General features: G+C 37.9%; 1 protein-coding gene across 5 annotated transcripts in view; it reads right to left on the bottom strand.

Moving 5' to 3' along the window:
- ABCC4 (ATP binding cassette subfamily C member 4) overlaps window positions 1–16,423 on the bottom strand; it is a 146,459-nt gene that overhangs the window by 83,677 nt on the left and 46,359 nt on the right. For all 5 annotated transcript variants that reach the window (XM_057366223.1, XM_057366224.1, XM_057366228.1 and 2 more), the window contains exons 15-19: window positions 15,578–15,793; window positions 13,364–13,504; window positions 11,974–12,011; window positions 11,630–11,730; window positions 8,473–8,619 (exon numbers count right to left, since the gene is read on the bottom strand). In XM_057366223.1, the coding sequence (XP_057222206.1) occupies window positions 8,473–8,619; window positions 11,630–11,730; window positions 11,974–12,011; window positions 13,364–13,504; window positions 15,578–15,793 (643 nt within the window). The remainder of the gene's footprint in view (window positions 1–8,472; window positions 8,620–11,629; window positions 11,731–11,973; window positions 12,012–13,363; window positions 13,505–15,577; window positions 15,794–16,423) is intronic.

Raw genomic sequence — 16,423 nt, 5'->3', positions numbered from 1 at the left:
AGACAATAACTTCATTGAGAAAAAAGAACCCCACACACACAAAAATCTCATCAAATTTGATAAAAAGAAAACTGAGGAAGAGTCAGGCCATCTCTCCTCCATCTATTACTCCTGATAAAAAGAAAACTGAGGAAGAGTTAGGCCATCTCTCCTCCATCTATTATTCCTTGTAATTGCTAGCAAGAATGTCCAAGTTCCAAATCTTCACCTTCTCAGATTTCCAAGCACTTTCAGATTATTCTGCACTCTCTGTCCCAACATTAATTCAAGCTAGTGAAGACTTATGCTTGAAAGAGGTCAGGAAAAGTAGCATTCCTGTGCACAGAAGGCAGAGRATGACAAGTACACAATGGATGAAAACTGACCAGAACCATGTCATTGGACAGAAAAACCATGATTTTATGAAAAGTTTAACTCGAAACTTCACTTGAATTTTCAAATGTCAGTAACATTGCACAAGTAGCACAYGATAAAAGCACAAATTTGAAAAGTATTAGTGATCTTTATAGTCTTCTTTTAACTGGCAAAKGAGGAAGGATGAGGGGATGCTACAACCAGAAAACAAACAGGTCAAAAGTCTACTATAACAGTGCAAGTCTAACACAAAACTAAGACCACCTCCTGAGCAAGAAAGGCCCTTTACCTTGAACCAAAGAGCTGAAAATGAAGACWGCCACCTTTCTGCCATAAAGCAGCTTGATTTGCATGATGGCCTTGTGAATAAAACTTCCTACCCAGCATTAGGTAATAGCTAAAGCAACTACAGACTTTTCAGAAACCACCTCACTCCACAACCTCCCTTTGGGACCACCACAACTAAATAYTCTATTCAAGCCAAAATCAAAAGCTATACAACAAAATATGCAAATAAGAATCACCTAGGAAAATGTTCAACAAGAGCCCAAATTTAAATGAACATTACAACATACCTCAAAAAAAAATGAACCTGCAGTTTCCAGTTTCAAGCTACCTACCTCAAGGTCTSTATTGCTGCAAGCAATAATTAATGTCCATTACATACTACCACTCTAATTACAGGACTATTGTCCAGTAACTAACAAAGCAAGCAAACAAAAAAATGCTCTTCATATGGTTGATGCTATTTTACAAAGCTTTGAAAAGCTCTCTTAAGGCGGGTAGCTGTCAACACATACAACTTGAAATAAYGTTGCCCTCTCCAAATACAAGATTATCTTCCATAAAATTACATCAAAAAGCAAAACCTACAGGAGGTTCTGCATGTGTATTCACCTGAATGTGCAGTGAAAAGCCCCTGAATAAGTGCCTAATGATTTTGATGAAGGAAAAAAAAGTATCTGGGGAAGACAGGGTGGAAGACAGAAAGTAATGCCGTGTTGTACTATTTGTCAATAACTTGAAGTTTGCATTTTTTAAATTGAACAGCACACTAAAGTCAATTTCGATCCAATACCTCTTCTTCTGCTGTTATTTCCATTCTTCGAGTTTTATTCTGGATTGCCAAAACAGGCAGATTCACATACAACAGCCATTCTTTTCTACTAAAATTTTAATTTTGGATCGAGAAGTGCCTTTTGTTTCCAAATACTCTACAAGATCACCACAGGCACAAACTAATCTTCACTTGTTGCATAATCTGCAAGATGCTGGCAAACTAAAAAAAAAACCAACAAAAAAACCTCAACTAATTAATTCACCCAGATGCTGAAGTGCAGATTACCTAGGATCATCTGGGAGAAAGAATTCTGTGCAGTATAAAGCAGAACGGTGCTAATGAATGAGTTTGCACTGTGACAGCRTTTGTTTTATTTTAATTTCCAGCTACTCAGATTAAACAAAAAAAAAAAAACCCAAAACACCCCATCAAAACAGGCTAGCTTTTTTGCAAACACCATCGTGGTCTAACTGTGTCTGTGCATCCATGAGGGACAGCAATGGAAAGTTATGGCATAGGAAGAGCCCAGGAGAGCCAAGAGCCTGCTGTGCATGGCTTTCACCCTGGATGGGAGAGCCACATGTTCAACACTCACATTAAATCAGAGGGAGAAGATCTGGGCTGCCTTCCYCATGTTCCATATACATGGTCTCACCACCTGGCTATTCATCATCCCTGCCCAGCTCTCCTCCAAAGTAATTTATTTTTGGAAATGCTTATGCCCTATTCCAAGGTGGAATTGAGTGCGTTTTGATAAGTCCTTCCTCATTTCTCAAAAATATTCATTTCCCATCCAAAAYAGGCATCCATGAACAGCAAGAGAGGACATTCCCTCCATGCGGCATATCCAGTCCTTATATCCACAGAAGTTGTAGCAGCATCCACAATWTTTAAACAGATTAAAAATAGCAAAAAAAGGTACATATTAAAAATASTKWCWRWMMAAACAAACAAAARATCTTCCATTTTGAGGATTATCTCCAAAATTTTAAGGATTATCTCTAAAAKCTTATTTGTAGCTGCATCACCTCAGCTGGCCCCTCTTTTTAAGCCCCTTGCAGTTTTCCATCAATATTTCAGCAGTCTCTCCCTCTGTTTTCAAGTGTCTCCAACCAACATTTAGTTCCTCACTGCCACAAATCTCACCAGAACAGGATGTCATCTAYGCAGGACTAAAAGAAAATTTTGTTTTTATTTTCCCACTACACTTGCAGGAAAGGGATGTCCCAGAACAGCTTCTGTGCAGACTTCTAAAGCCAGTGTTTTTAATTAGGCTTCTCTGTCTTGCTCGACATTCCATGCCTCCTTTTTGCTCGGCTGAGGTGGGGCGAGAGCAGCTCTCTCTGTAGCTGCTTCAGTAAATGAAAACACCGGACTTTGCAGTATCTGGGCAGGACAGCATACGGTCAGAAATGAGTTTCACAGCAGGCTGTTTTCCTCACCAGGGGATCTCAATGTGAAGAAGATAGAAAATCCCTACGAAGGGACGYGAAATCTTGCGCCGGGAAAGCAGGAGATTGCACTCGGAAGTGGCTGTCAGTACAAGCGTCACGCTATTTCCCTATCAAATAATGTCTCRTCCCCTCCTCAAACAGCTTTTCTGCAAACCTTTTAATTTTATCTCCYGTATTAGGCATAAATGGGGGTGAGGTCTGGCTCGGTGAACTGAGAATGTAAGAGGCTTGTCTCATCAGTTTACAGCCAGGTTTCATTCAATTATTACTGCAGAAAAGAATAGGATAGAGTTGAATCCAGTTACGCTAATAGATAATAAATGTAAACAAAACTCYAGAGTGCCATTTACTAACTTTAAAGACTACTCCTATAGCAATCAACTTTATAAAGCTCCTGACACAATCATAATGTGATAAAACACATGGAAGCATAAGACTATTTAAACTCTTAACAAAGCCATGATAATACTAACAGTAAATGAGCAACTCCCATAAAATATCATTTAATAATCACACCCTGATAAGATTTAAAGTACATATGGCCATTGTTGTATGAAAAAACATTAAAGGGTTTTTCTTTAACACATGTAGCAACCTAACAGGTTTTAATTACCACACCTACTTCAGTGACGAGCTGTTCCACTCAAACACCCAAACATAATATTTACAACGTTGTGTGGTTGTTAAGGATCTTGATGATTGATGGAACTCATTGTGTTGCCATCTTAATAACAACAAATGCAAGTGATTACCAACACGGAAGAGAGAGTCTGTGTTTTTATTTTACAACAACAAAAGACTGTCCTATAGGGACTTCTTTTTAACATAAACTAACAAACCTGCACACATGTGAACGCGCTTTAGAGCTTGGCACAGAGTTGGAAACAAAGCCTCTGCTGCTTTAAGGATAATGGGTTTTTTTTATTATTTTTATTAGCTTTAGAGAACAGGAAACCTGTCAAAAAAGCTGGTACAGTTTTTCACAATCTTGCAGAATTCATCGTGACCACAAGGATATATCTGAAAACTGCATCAGAAAGATAGCACAGATCTTGTTTCCAAAAAAAAAAGCAAGCAATTGAGTCATTGAGTCAAATAGGAATACAATACATTTCCTGGCATTGCTRCTGAATATTTATATCAGTGACGAATAAGACTACAAACGAAATATCTTAACATGAAGCTTTGACTTGTTAACTGCATGATATGCCAAAACACCACCTACTGTAAATCACACGGTTTAAGACCAGTATTTCTTGTTTAAACATGCTACTTGTTCAGCAAAATCACTTGTGTGAACAAGCATACATTAATGTACACTAACTAGAGCAGTTTCACTATCCAACTGATAAAGTATAATTTAACAACCTCATTATCAGCATTGTAATTTTCAGACTGCTGAAATACCATATTCGTTGCAAATATTATATGGTTCAAACACTTTAACAACATTGCCCATTTCAGACTTGTCAGATAAAAAGCAGATAGGCATTTGTGCATTGACGAACATGCTTTTAATCCTATAAAGAAACTTTATCTGTCAAATTATAAGCATTTCAACACTTGATTTATGAACATCATAATTAAAATCCTTATGCCTTAAAGAAAAACAAACTCYTCATTATAACAACAGATTTCTTTCACATTTTTATCTTTTTATATTTGCAGTTTCCTTTCATGTGCTGCTATTAACTATCAGTTCAGCATGTCATCTCTGGCTGCCAAAACCAAATAGAATATTTCTCTTTATAACCTGGTCAAATCTCAAMGTCTAGGTATGCACTCAAAGGGATCAATGTTTATTTCATGCTTCCAAAAAGCATTTGTGGGGAAAAAAAAATCTGTTAATTTAACAGGTGGAGGACAACCATCACACAATTCATTGCTTCCCATTTCTAAGAAGGCCAGAAATGCAGCAAAGTCTGCCAAAGTATTTCTTTTCCTCCTATGAACTGTCAGAACCAAGAGTTTGGATAGATTGAATTTGAAGGGAAAAAAAAGCTGCATTTGTGTAGTGATTCTGGTTCAATTTACATTTTAGACATATTCTCCAGAAGGGCAAGAGATTTCTATTTTATCTGAACAAGTTAATGCATATAATTCACTCCTTCTTACAGCACCCATCAGCAGAGCAGCAGCACGTTTCAGCTTCCCAAACTCAATGCAACTCAAAATAACACACTATTTCCACTAAAACTACCATTACTGAAAATCATGAGTTACACATTAGCATCCCTTCTCTAATCTCTGACCCTAAATCCCAGAAAAGAACAATTCATTTACAAACTAAGCAAGTAATCTTGAATCAAATCCTGAAGCTTGTCAAAACTCGGATTCTCTGCTATTCAATAACRAACTAATTTCAAAAGAGGCAAGTCCCAAATCAAGTCACTGCTGCTGAAGTCCAGGTCCCTTCCCTTCCTAACCTTACTTTGTAGCAAATTTGTTTTGAAATCTTACAAACATCTTGAAAAAGAAATTAAAAGAAGTAATGGCTGAAAAAGGTCTCCCTGATGGGACTCTAGAGGTTATCTGATTTTTTGGCAACTAACTCCAGAACGAAAAAAGTTCCTGAACTCAGCACAACCTGAAGCTGAAGTGCTTATTGTGTAAAATAACAGGAGAAAATGCAATTCTTGCAGATAATGAAGACAATTGAATGGAACCGCATTACTATTGCTCAGCGGAGAGGTTGAAAATTCATTCCACAAATATAATCTCTAAAACCATAACAGATGAATTTTGTTATCCTTCTAACAAGCTGTTGTAATGCTCAACTGGGATAAAACAGATCATGCTGCCCTCTTGTGCTAGACATGCACAGAAATCAACCCCTTTATTCCTGCAAGTGACATGTAAAGAGCAATATAGAAAACATTCGCTATGAAACAGAAAATGTCCACATCTTCCTGCCTTACAGATACTTTGACATTCATGTTACTTCCTTACTGGGAAATGGGCAGAAGAGCAAATGAAGTTTCAAGAGAGCCAAATTCTACCCTCAAAAAAGTAAGTTTTGTGAACAAATGCAGACAAGTCAGATGTGATAAAACCCAAAATACTAACACTTCAACTACCCATCAAGCTTTCACAATAGCTCTGTAAGTGATGCAGTAGAGATAGCTGCTGATAAATTTGAATTTCRGTCATAAATAAATGGCAATTTTTTCTGAATGTTGAATAAGACAATACACTTTGGTCACAYAGGATTACGAGCTCAGTAGGGTTAGGCTAAATGCTAAGAAAGAAAGAGAGTCATTTATTAATAAGATTCTTATTAAGAAGGTTCTTCCAATGCAAAATATGCAGTAATGTTTAACTATTTTTAGACCTGAGCCAAATTACAGAAAGGGGAACATACAAACAAACATTTGTGTTAGACCTGTGTACATACAAACATTTTTGGCTGGGAAGGGAGAAAGGAGARGGGTCCTTATATGCCTTTTCTTTCTCTCCTATGTAATCCACGTTCCAAAAATACACTGACATTCTTCAATCATCTGGGTAAGGTGCTAGGTACTATTCCCTTTACAACTTCCCCYTCCCTATATATTACTAATGCAATCTGTAAACTGAGATCTTGGGYTCTTGCCTAAACTGATTCACAAAGCGTATTTTTTTTAGAAATAAGTCATCTCATTCATTCACCAAGACTGATTGGATCTACACCGCTGGGAACTGACAGACATACCATGATTCACCACATACTTCCATTTCCTGATGTCAACTCCCTGMTGCTGCTCATTACTCTGTTTCCCCAATAAGAACTACCAAGAGCTTGGGATGCCTAAATATTTAAGTTTCCTTCCTTGACTCTGGAGCACAGATCACCATGTGTTCAGAATACTAGCCATGGAGTTTTTTAATTGCTGATTAAATTTGATCAATTAAATGGCAAAAACCAATTCAGCAATTGCTTCTGCTGAGRTCTTAGAGACCTCAAACAAATATTGAAAACATAATGGATGCTTAAATGACAGATCTGACACTGCAATATCAGCTTTGCTAATATGGGATATGATCACTAATAGTTTGGCTTGTCTATTACAATCACAACCCTAGAAAAAGGCACATTTAATAATTTCAATTTTTTTAGTATGTCTTTCATAGGCATATTAAAAAAAAAAGATGGGGGCAAAAAGCATCCCACCTCAATGCAAGAAATAGCATGTGAAGTTCTARAAGTTAAATAAACAGTAAAAATYCATGTAAATCAGAYAATGAAATACAGATGTTACAAACAGGATTTCAGAACTGCTAAATGCTACAATTCTAAACAAGAACATTGTCTCATGTGTCATCTTTCCTTTTTTCCTTTTTCAAATGATGCAGAGATCAGAACAGCAGTACTTTTGATGCTACCATGACCAAAAGAAAGATGAGGGGAAAGAAACATAGGCATCCTGAAGTTAATATTTTTTATGAAGTATCTGTTGTTAATAGAAACACACATCTAAGTCACAACAGTGTGTGAATACCAGCGACAGGCAGGTTTTATGAACCTCAGTTTTACAATGGAGTGCTAATTAGAGCTTCACAGTGCTMCAAAGCAAACTGGTGTTATTCTACACTGTTGCTGATGTCTTCTCTCTAGTTCTTAGTTTGTTATCATGAGCCAGATATATTCTGGGCATTCTTACGAGACCATTATGTATTCCCTCAAAAATACAGTTACTGCATACGCTGTGCACACATACACCAGAGAGAGRAGAGGAAAATCCCTGCCTGTCTGCCACATCAGCACTAGGATTCCTTTTGATGTATGTGCTCTCACCAGCTCTCCACCAACCCRTTTCTTCAGCTTCCCTTCTAATCCTTTGCAGTGGCCTTGAATTTACATTTCCGTACACTCACAGTACAAGTGGGCAATGWAACACAGCCCTAAACTTCTGCAGTTGTAGGGGTTCTTTTAAAGATCAAATTGTGCATGTTTCCTTCATCAGATCACGGGCATGAACCTTTTCTCCACAAGTATATATTTCCTGAAAATATTACTAATTTCTCTGAAACAATAAAGCCATCACTATATATCCTTACAATTAAATGTTTCCTGGGGCTATGAGAACAACCCCATGTCCCTTTTTTTTCCAAGGGAGGGAAGAGCATCAGCTTTCTGTTTCTCATGTAAAAAAGAAACCTTTGGCTAGTCAGTCAGTACTACCCATTTGCCCACTCCCTTCACTCTGGTCCAGCTTCTCTCTCCTTTCTTTTGAAGAACCTAAGGGTCTGGATTACAGTTTTACAAAATGCATTTATACACATTCAGCATATGGGAAACACCCTGTGAGACTGCATCAGAAAAGCAACTCAAACACAGGCYGACTTGCAACACCAAAGCTACAGATAATTCATTGTTCTGTAAGCTGCATTTAAAGACAGTAAGAAGAACCATCAATAAGCAGTCTGACTTATAAATTGAGAAAGACTACACTTAAAGCATTTAAGTAAAAATATAAATTTAAAGAGTTTAAGTAAAATAAGCAAAAATAACTCCATAAAAGTACAAGAGTACTATCAAATTCTAGTTTTCCAGAAATGGTATAATTTGTGCAATCAAGAAGATAGGTTAAACATTGAGGGTTTTTTTTTTACTATTAAACTTACCTATAGGATTTCTGTCAAAAAACAAGACAGGAGCTTTCAAAATGGATTGAAACATTTTGTTGTGCAAATTCTGACCAGAATTGACAAGAACTTGAAACACCAGGAGACTTCTTATTATGCCAAACAGTATTGTAGCCACTGTTAAACCTGAAATTTGAAAAAAAACCAACATTAACAGAGCCTGCAAAAAGATATGGATCTTTCAAGAACAAAAAAAAAAAGTTAAAAACTGAAATAAAACCAAATTGTCTGGGCTCCTGCATATAGCAAGAATCCGAGCTTAAGCCCAGGGGGACTCAGACTGAGTGCAGAACAYAGATACATTTGTCACTAGATTCAGTTACTATCACAGAATCAATTTAATCAATTTCTCTTCTTCGGTTTGAAAGAATTGGTACTTCATAGAAATGTAGGGAATGTCTGTTAACCCATGAGATAAATCTGTATTAAAACTTTCTGCATAACAGCCTTACTAAAAAATTCATTTCACAGTGCCATGTATAACTGTGGCTTGCAGAGGTCACTGTGAAGATTCGACACTTGCCAGCAGGTATTAAACAAGTAATATATATATGGTTATTTAGAGACAACCTTGAATTAATCCCAATCACCCCAAAACAACCAAGTCATTCCTCCCACTGTAAAACACAGCAACTCATTTAAATCATGTGTATTTCTTTCACATGTTGGAAGATGCGTTCCTTATATCATGTGAAACAGAGCCCTTCTAGGGAACTGGTCTGCAGACTGTTTGCTTCTCTTCTGGGTGCAACTCTGCTTACAAGACAAGGGTGCTACATAGCAAAACACTCAAATAAATAATGACATTGCTGTTGCTCTRTTTGCTGTGCATCATGTCCAGTGTGGCTGCCCAAATTCCCTGTCAGTAAGGGTGAACAGTGAAGGTGTTAATCTTGTATTTGGCAGAGATTCCAGGCTCCACATGATCTGCCTCAGAAAATCAGCATAGCTACCTCAGATCTTGAGGTATCAGCAGAAAAACTAACTATCAGCAGAAAAACTTCTCTAATCTAGGGCAGGTTAAAATTCTACACAATTCAGAACACCTATATTCAGTATAGTGGGAAAGAGGGAGGTTTTAAATTATGTGATGTGGTTAAGCCATCCTATCCCTGCTTCCTGCCAAATCCTCCCAGGGAGCAAGAAAAGGCATCATCACTGCTTCATTTGTCTGCTAGTAATTTATTGATCACATTCTGTGAGGTTTTAAGAAARAAGATGGTGGCTGGGATGAGAGCCTGTCTCAGCCTTGTCCCAGCTGCTGTATTCCAGGCCAGGGAGAAGACAACTTTTCCAAGAGTAACTGCATATGCCCGAACAGGAAAGCTGGGTCATGCAAAAAGGGAGCAAGAGAGGCACAAAACAGGAGGCTGTGGCACAGCCTGCTCCTAACAGCAGTCTGTGGGAGCAACAGGAGGAGAGGATCACATCCTGGGAACCCCAAATTTCTGTACAATTTTACTCAGGCCTGGAAGCAGCTGGAAGCTGTGGGTGTGACCCTCACAGAACCAAACACCTGAACAGACCTAATGGCTGGAGAGAAGTAGGAAAAAGACATGCTTCCCAGTCCTTCACCAGGTCTGTCTCCTTGCTTGCCCTGTTCAGCAGCTCAGAACCTCAKTATGAGAGAGACAAGGACTCAAGGACTCTCTGCATGTTCTCCTTATAGAAGAAGCATGAAATTGGTACCTCAGCTCTGGTCTTAACAGCAACTTTACTCTTTTAAATCTTTGTTTCATACAAACAAGGACTAAGAAGGAACTACTAGAGTGGGTTTTCTTGTTGTTTTTCCAAACATTGAGAATCAGAAACAAAAATTTTAAACTATTTYATACTGTTTAAAAGATGATACAAAAAGGTAAGTTAGATTATTATGTATTTCAAAGAAAATGTACCATCTTCTTATAACTTTGTCAACTTCACTAACAATTTTATGTAGATAAGTCAATGCTGTCTCTTCAACCATTAGAAATATCTCACTAAGTCATCTAAACATTTCAATATGAAAGTAACTTTTGTTGTTCTGCTATTTAGAGCAAAATATTCCTTAAAGGATAAAATTTTCACTAATGTGGTTTAGGCTACCTGTTCAGAGAAAGGGAAATTTGCCACATTTAATCATACTGTGCAGTCCACTGGAACAGTTCATGAAATAAGACATTAGACAGAGAAAATAAGAGCCAAGTTTATCTGGCTCCTAAATTGTAACTTTCCAGGCCAAATACAGTATTTTCTGTCAACCACTTAGATCATATGGATTCTGGAAAACAAAGTAAACAAAAAAATCCTGCACCTATTCTCTCACCCATGGAGATACATTCAATGCATATTCATTCTTCTGGCACTCCACCTGTTTTCTCACACCAACCATTTACATCTCCATGAAGAAATTAACATGSCACACAAAACCATACATCACTAGGAGTGTTAAATAGCTGAATCTGAGAGCATGCACATGATTTTTCTGGGGCAATTTTTACTACATCTCAGAGCAGTTTTTCAAGATATTTCGATGCCTGAATGCAAGGATCAACGCCCTTTTCTGAATATTCAGTAGCATACATGCTACCTATTGAAATATATTGAAATGGTTTTTAACAACCTGCTTTGCATACCCATCTARGATGCCTTTTAGAAACTGGTTATTTTGCTATGGCACTTCAGAAGAAAAGTAGCCATGCCAAGTTTTAGACAAGCACAGAATGAAGATCCATTTCTAATCCCTACTGCTATCCATATGACAAGTGAAGATTTAGCTCAATTACTTATTTATATATATATAGACAATAACTACGACCTTAATGCAACTGKCATTTTGAATACTCAGTTCCTGGTTTACTTTTCAAAATCCAGGCAAACAAATTAAGACTCTACATTCAACCTATTTCTTCCAGCAGAYTTATTTACTTTACATTTTATTTTATTTATTAAAATAAATAAAATTATATATTTTAATTTATTTTATTGATTCAGTTTAATCAGGAACAAAGACTCAGGCTCCTAAACTGTTAAGACATTGCTCAGTTAGCTAGAAATCACAYTTCCCTCCACTGCCATTGCTTTTCACTCTTAAAACCACCTATCAGATAATAAATAGTTCTTAGACACACATACACACACGTGCACATGCAATTACCTGCATAAATTCCCAAATAAAAGTCAAGGTCTAGATGCTCAGTCTCATTTGTTCCATTATTTCCATTTGTTGTGAGATTCAACTTTTCTTGATGATTTGCCCTGTGAAAATGCACACATAAGATAGCCATCATCAAATAAGTGTGTTTATCTGTTTCTAGATTCACTCTGTTAAAATCTTTAGCATAAAGTCTAAATTGTTCTCCCCACAAAAAAAAGTGGAAATCAGAGGAAGATCAAGTATATACTGAAGTAKTCTAGAACAGGTTCCCTTCCTTTTCTATTAAACAAACAGCACTTGACTGAAAAGGCAGAAATGATTGCCAGTTATTATCATCAACTCACCAGTAAGAAAGCCACCAGTCCTGGAGCACATAGGCCACCTTGAGCAAAAGAGGCAAATACAAGAATCATCTTACAAAATGAAAAAAAAATTAGAAAATTAAATTTCCTTGCTATTCTTTCAAGCTCTCTGGGAATCATCACACATTCAGAAAAGTATGCCATCCAGTCTTTCAAGACCAGCAGCAATTTGCCAAGCACATTAGAAGGTGCTCTACAAAGAAAGAAGTTACCTTAAATTACCTTACATGCTAGCTAACTAAAGGAAAGCAATACACTTTCACAAGCAAAATATAGTAGCTCTTCCTAATGTATGTTAATTGAACATTAAAGAACTCATTTTCTCAGTTCCTAAATTTACTACAAGAGATATTCCAAAATGCTTTTTGATTAACAAACTTTCTGATGTTACCAGTCCAGAAATTTGTGTTTACAGGAGATAATTACCAGAAACGGGGTTGAAGGAGGATGAGAGAGGAGAGGGAGGGAAAAACTCCTACTGCCACCTTCCTTCTGTGACAAGAGGTGACTACAAACATGYAACAGGGTTACTTATCTCAAAATACACTTCTGTTCATGTGAATTTGAAGTTGTGGGCTGTCTGCTACAGAGATTTGATCTTGTTTAGCTCTCTTTCCAACAGACTTAATTCAAGGACAAGCAAGAAGTAACATGTTAAAACACATACACTRTTTTTTACAGCCAATTCATGAAAAGAATTTGAGCTTTCTCAGCAAGAAACAGAGAAATAGGCAATTTGGTATCTATCTTCACTCAGCTTCCTCAGCTCACCATTTCTTTCAGCAAGTTTGAAAATAATTTACTTTGTTTAAAAGTTCTTTTACCTACCTGCTACAGTCTGCATTACACAAAATATTTCCCTGTCCTCTTCCTCACTTTCTTATTCTGCTACACAGTGACAGCCCATTTAAACTTTTCACATAACCTGTAGTTAGCAACAGGTGAGCTTTGAACACTTCTGTCAGATTCTGTCCTCCCATACACAATGAATCTCTTTATCCTCCTCAACTGGAAACATACTGACTGTTAGGTTTGCTAGAGACCATTTAATACACCTTATKATTTTCTTCTCTTTCTCAAAAAAGTACACTGGCTTATCATTTTTGTGCCATGTTGTCATCAAAATAATTATTTTAGTGAAGTACTGTAATTGTTGAAATAAGGATCAGTGCAAGACCTCTCAATGCTGTACCAAAATTCCATGCTGACATTTGGGTACATGACAAAATTATTAAAAACACCATGCTCCCAAAAACTTTAGGTGAAACATTACAGTAACAAGCATGCACTATATTGAAACAAAAACAAAAAAGGGGGAACCCTCCCACCCCCAAAATACATTCAGTACTATTCATGGCTCCCAACAGCTTACCTGTGCCAAAATATTCAATAGTATGAGTATAAAAATCACAAAGTAGTTTGCTCCTGCAGTGAAGTATTTTCTGTAAACTTTAAAGCCTATTTTTCCCTCATGGCGACTCTCCTCCGGCACTGTGGCCAGTGCATTTTCAGTCTGAAAGAAAAAGAGCCCACAGAATAAAACCATCAACCTTRCAGTTACAGATTCAGACTAAGCCACTTGAAAGTCATGGAAGAATTAGAAAACAATTAAACAAGGAGATAAAGTGATTATGCATTAAAAAACTTTAAATATAGAACTATAGCTATGACAAAAAAATTAGTCTCAATGAAGTAATACTGAAAATCTACTCTGCAAAGCAACACTTTTAAAGATTTTATTTGGCATTGCATCACCAAATACAACACAACATCATATATAGCCAAAAATATTTACTCTGASCACTATCCAGGTTTTTCTTCTCTTACATACTCCCTTCACTCGTAACAGCTCCAGAAACTTAAGGCCTTTTACTTGGGGAAGATTCTGTTTTCAGAATGCAAGGGTGTCCAACCTTTCCTTTACTAGAAAGGATTTAAAGGAAATACTCTTCTACAAGTATGTACCACAGCCAACCAACATATGTCCAAGATTTACAAATTACCCATAAAGTTCTAATCATCTCCTTATAAATACCAACAATGCATCTGTTAATAGGGAACACAAGTAAAATGACAAATGGGAAATCATGCTAAGCAAACAATGGATGGGGGGCCCTGGAAAACAAAGAAGGAAAAAATGATACAGGCATAAAGAAGGTAAAAGAACTATTCAAATGAGCATAATTGGGATTTTTTTTTCACTTTTAACTATATGCGATATAAAGACTAGTATCAGTTCAGTGGACGTGTAAAAATTGATATTGTTGCCAAAAGACATAATTGTTACAAGAGCCATGGAATCAAGAGACCTGACAGATGTGAAAAAGGAAATCCCACCTATTACCCATAAAGGCTGAGAAGCCTATCTTGGCTTTTTGTTTCTCCAGCCACTCCATCTTCCCACTTCCCCCCATCCCCATTCAATAGTTCTAATTCTGTTAAAGGTTTGGCAGACCTCTGCAAATTTAAGAATTAAGAGTCGAGTTGCCATTTGCACATTAATAATGTAAGTTTACTGCTTTGGAGCATAAAACCATTCCTCATAAAAAGTATTCACAAGTCGGCAGGTTTCTTTTTGGTTCTGAGTTTTTTTTTGTTGGTCGCTTTCGGGTTATAGGGGGAGGGTCTTTTTGGTTTTTTGTGGGTTTTGTTTGTTTTTGGTTGCTGTTTGTGGTGTTGTTTTGTTGTTGTTTTAGTTTGGTGTTTTGTTTTTTTCTGAAATCACACTGCTTTTCATTATAGAGAAGAAATAGAAATAATATATACCCATATGGAACAAAGGTGACAACCATCATACAATCAATCAACAAGCAATYCCTGACATACAGGGATTGCTTGTTGCATGGATGCAGTGCTAGCAAAGCCTGGCAGGGTTACAGGGAACCTGAACTTTGATGTGAATGCAGACAAACAGAAGCAGAAGGCAACCTCTGATACAGAAACTTTAGGGCTGCTGTTGCACTGGGCAGGCCAAGAGATAAGGAGGCACCTGGAAGTCACACTGGCATCATGCAAAGTCTTCTGTTTGCACCAACAAAAGGGCTGGACAGAGCAAGGCAGTGGTGTCCCACGATYACCCCTCAGGGCCATCTCAAGATCATGTGGGTATGTTTATAGATATGTTAATGCCAGCCATGCAAATGTAGACTTTGCATAAAGCCACAGCTTCTGCATGCACTTCCCAGAGCTCAGGATTTCAGGGAAAGTATTGATTTCAGTTCAACMCTGCACAAACACACTGAACCCACTTTCCAGGACAGTGGGACTGGGCCCCTAAAGCATTGCTGTCAGAGGACAGGCAGCAAGAAGCACAGCGTAGTGGCTTTGGGCACATACAAGGACACACAGCCAGCCTCCAGCAGAGCTGATGCTGAACTGCACAGGCTGCTGGGTTTGAACAGAACCAGCAGAGCTGTGAGCTGCCAGCCAAGCACAGCTGGGCAGGTCCTCCACGGGCAAGCTCTCACCTGATAACACGATTCAATAATCCCTGAAATCCCAATGCTGCAGGGAAAGTCCACATTGAAATTTAAGTTAAAAACCGGACAGACAAGAATCAAGACAATTTTATCCTTCGAGCACTCACAGGTGGTTGYTCCACAGCTCCATCTTTCTGTGAGTGGAGAGACTCCTGGGACCAGACAGAGGACTCTGAGAAGGTTCGGTTCCGGGTAGACTTCAGGTTGGGTGTTCCTGGAACTGACTGCGGTTCTACCACCTCCTCATCTTTTTTCAAAAGGGAAGCAAAGTCGATGCCAGATCTCAGGAACTCGGCATAGGTACCTTTCCCCACCATTTTACCCTACAATTAATATAAACTTTTAGTATTTTCATTATAAACTTTCCATAAAGGACAATTTTTCCTATCAGTCCTTGCTACCTCTGCAGTTGCTGAGCACACATCTCACTGCAGTAGATGAGCCAAAGCCCCAATGAGTTCCTCACTCAGAGGAGCAGAAACAAGCTCTTTAGGCTCTGAGCAGTCCCCTCCTGGCAGCTAACAGGGCCAACAAGCATACAAACCAGATGAGAACAGCCCCAGTTACAGCCAGGGGAGAATCACCTCCCTGGAGAAGCTGTGGGAGACAGCCAAGCCAAGCAGCTTCAGGACAACCTGTTAAAACTACATACATAACCATCAGTCTTTTTATATTGCTCCAGCCCAGGGAAAAACAGCATCTTCATTCTCTGATCCTCGCTGAGCCACACAAGGAGTAACAATGACCACATTTCTTTCAGCTCTACCACAAACTAATTTCTCAAGAGCTACTGTAACTTTTAAAACAATCTGAATGGAAGGAAAGAGGGAYAGCGTCCCTTCTTGCACCATCGTGATGCATCAGAAGTAATTTCACATATTTCACTTCTCAGCCTTCCAAAAAAACAGGAAGAAAAGCCCCAACTGTAGTCCTTGCATTTCCCCTCTACCTCT

This window comes from Malurus melanocephalus, unplaced genomic scaffold (assembly GCF_030028575.1).
Source record: "Malurus melanocephalus ecotype Western Australia unplaced genomic scaffold, MMel_1.1 scaffold_61, whole genome shotgun sequence".
NCBI lineage: Eukaryota > Metazoa > Chordata > Aves > Passeriformes > Maluridae > Malurus > Malurus melanocephalus.
The sequence above is the reverse complement of the archived record's forward strand: the minus strand, read 5'-3'. Positions and strand labels throughout refer to the sequence as shown.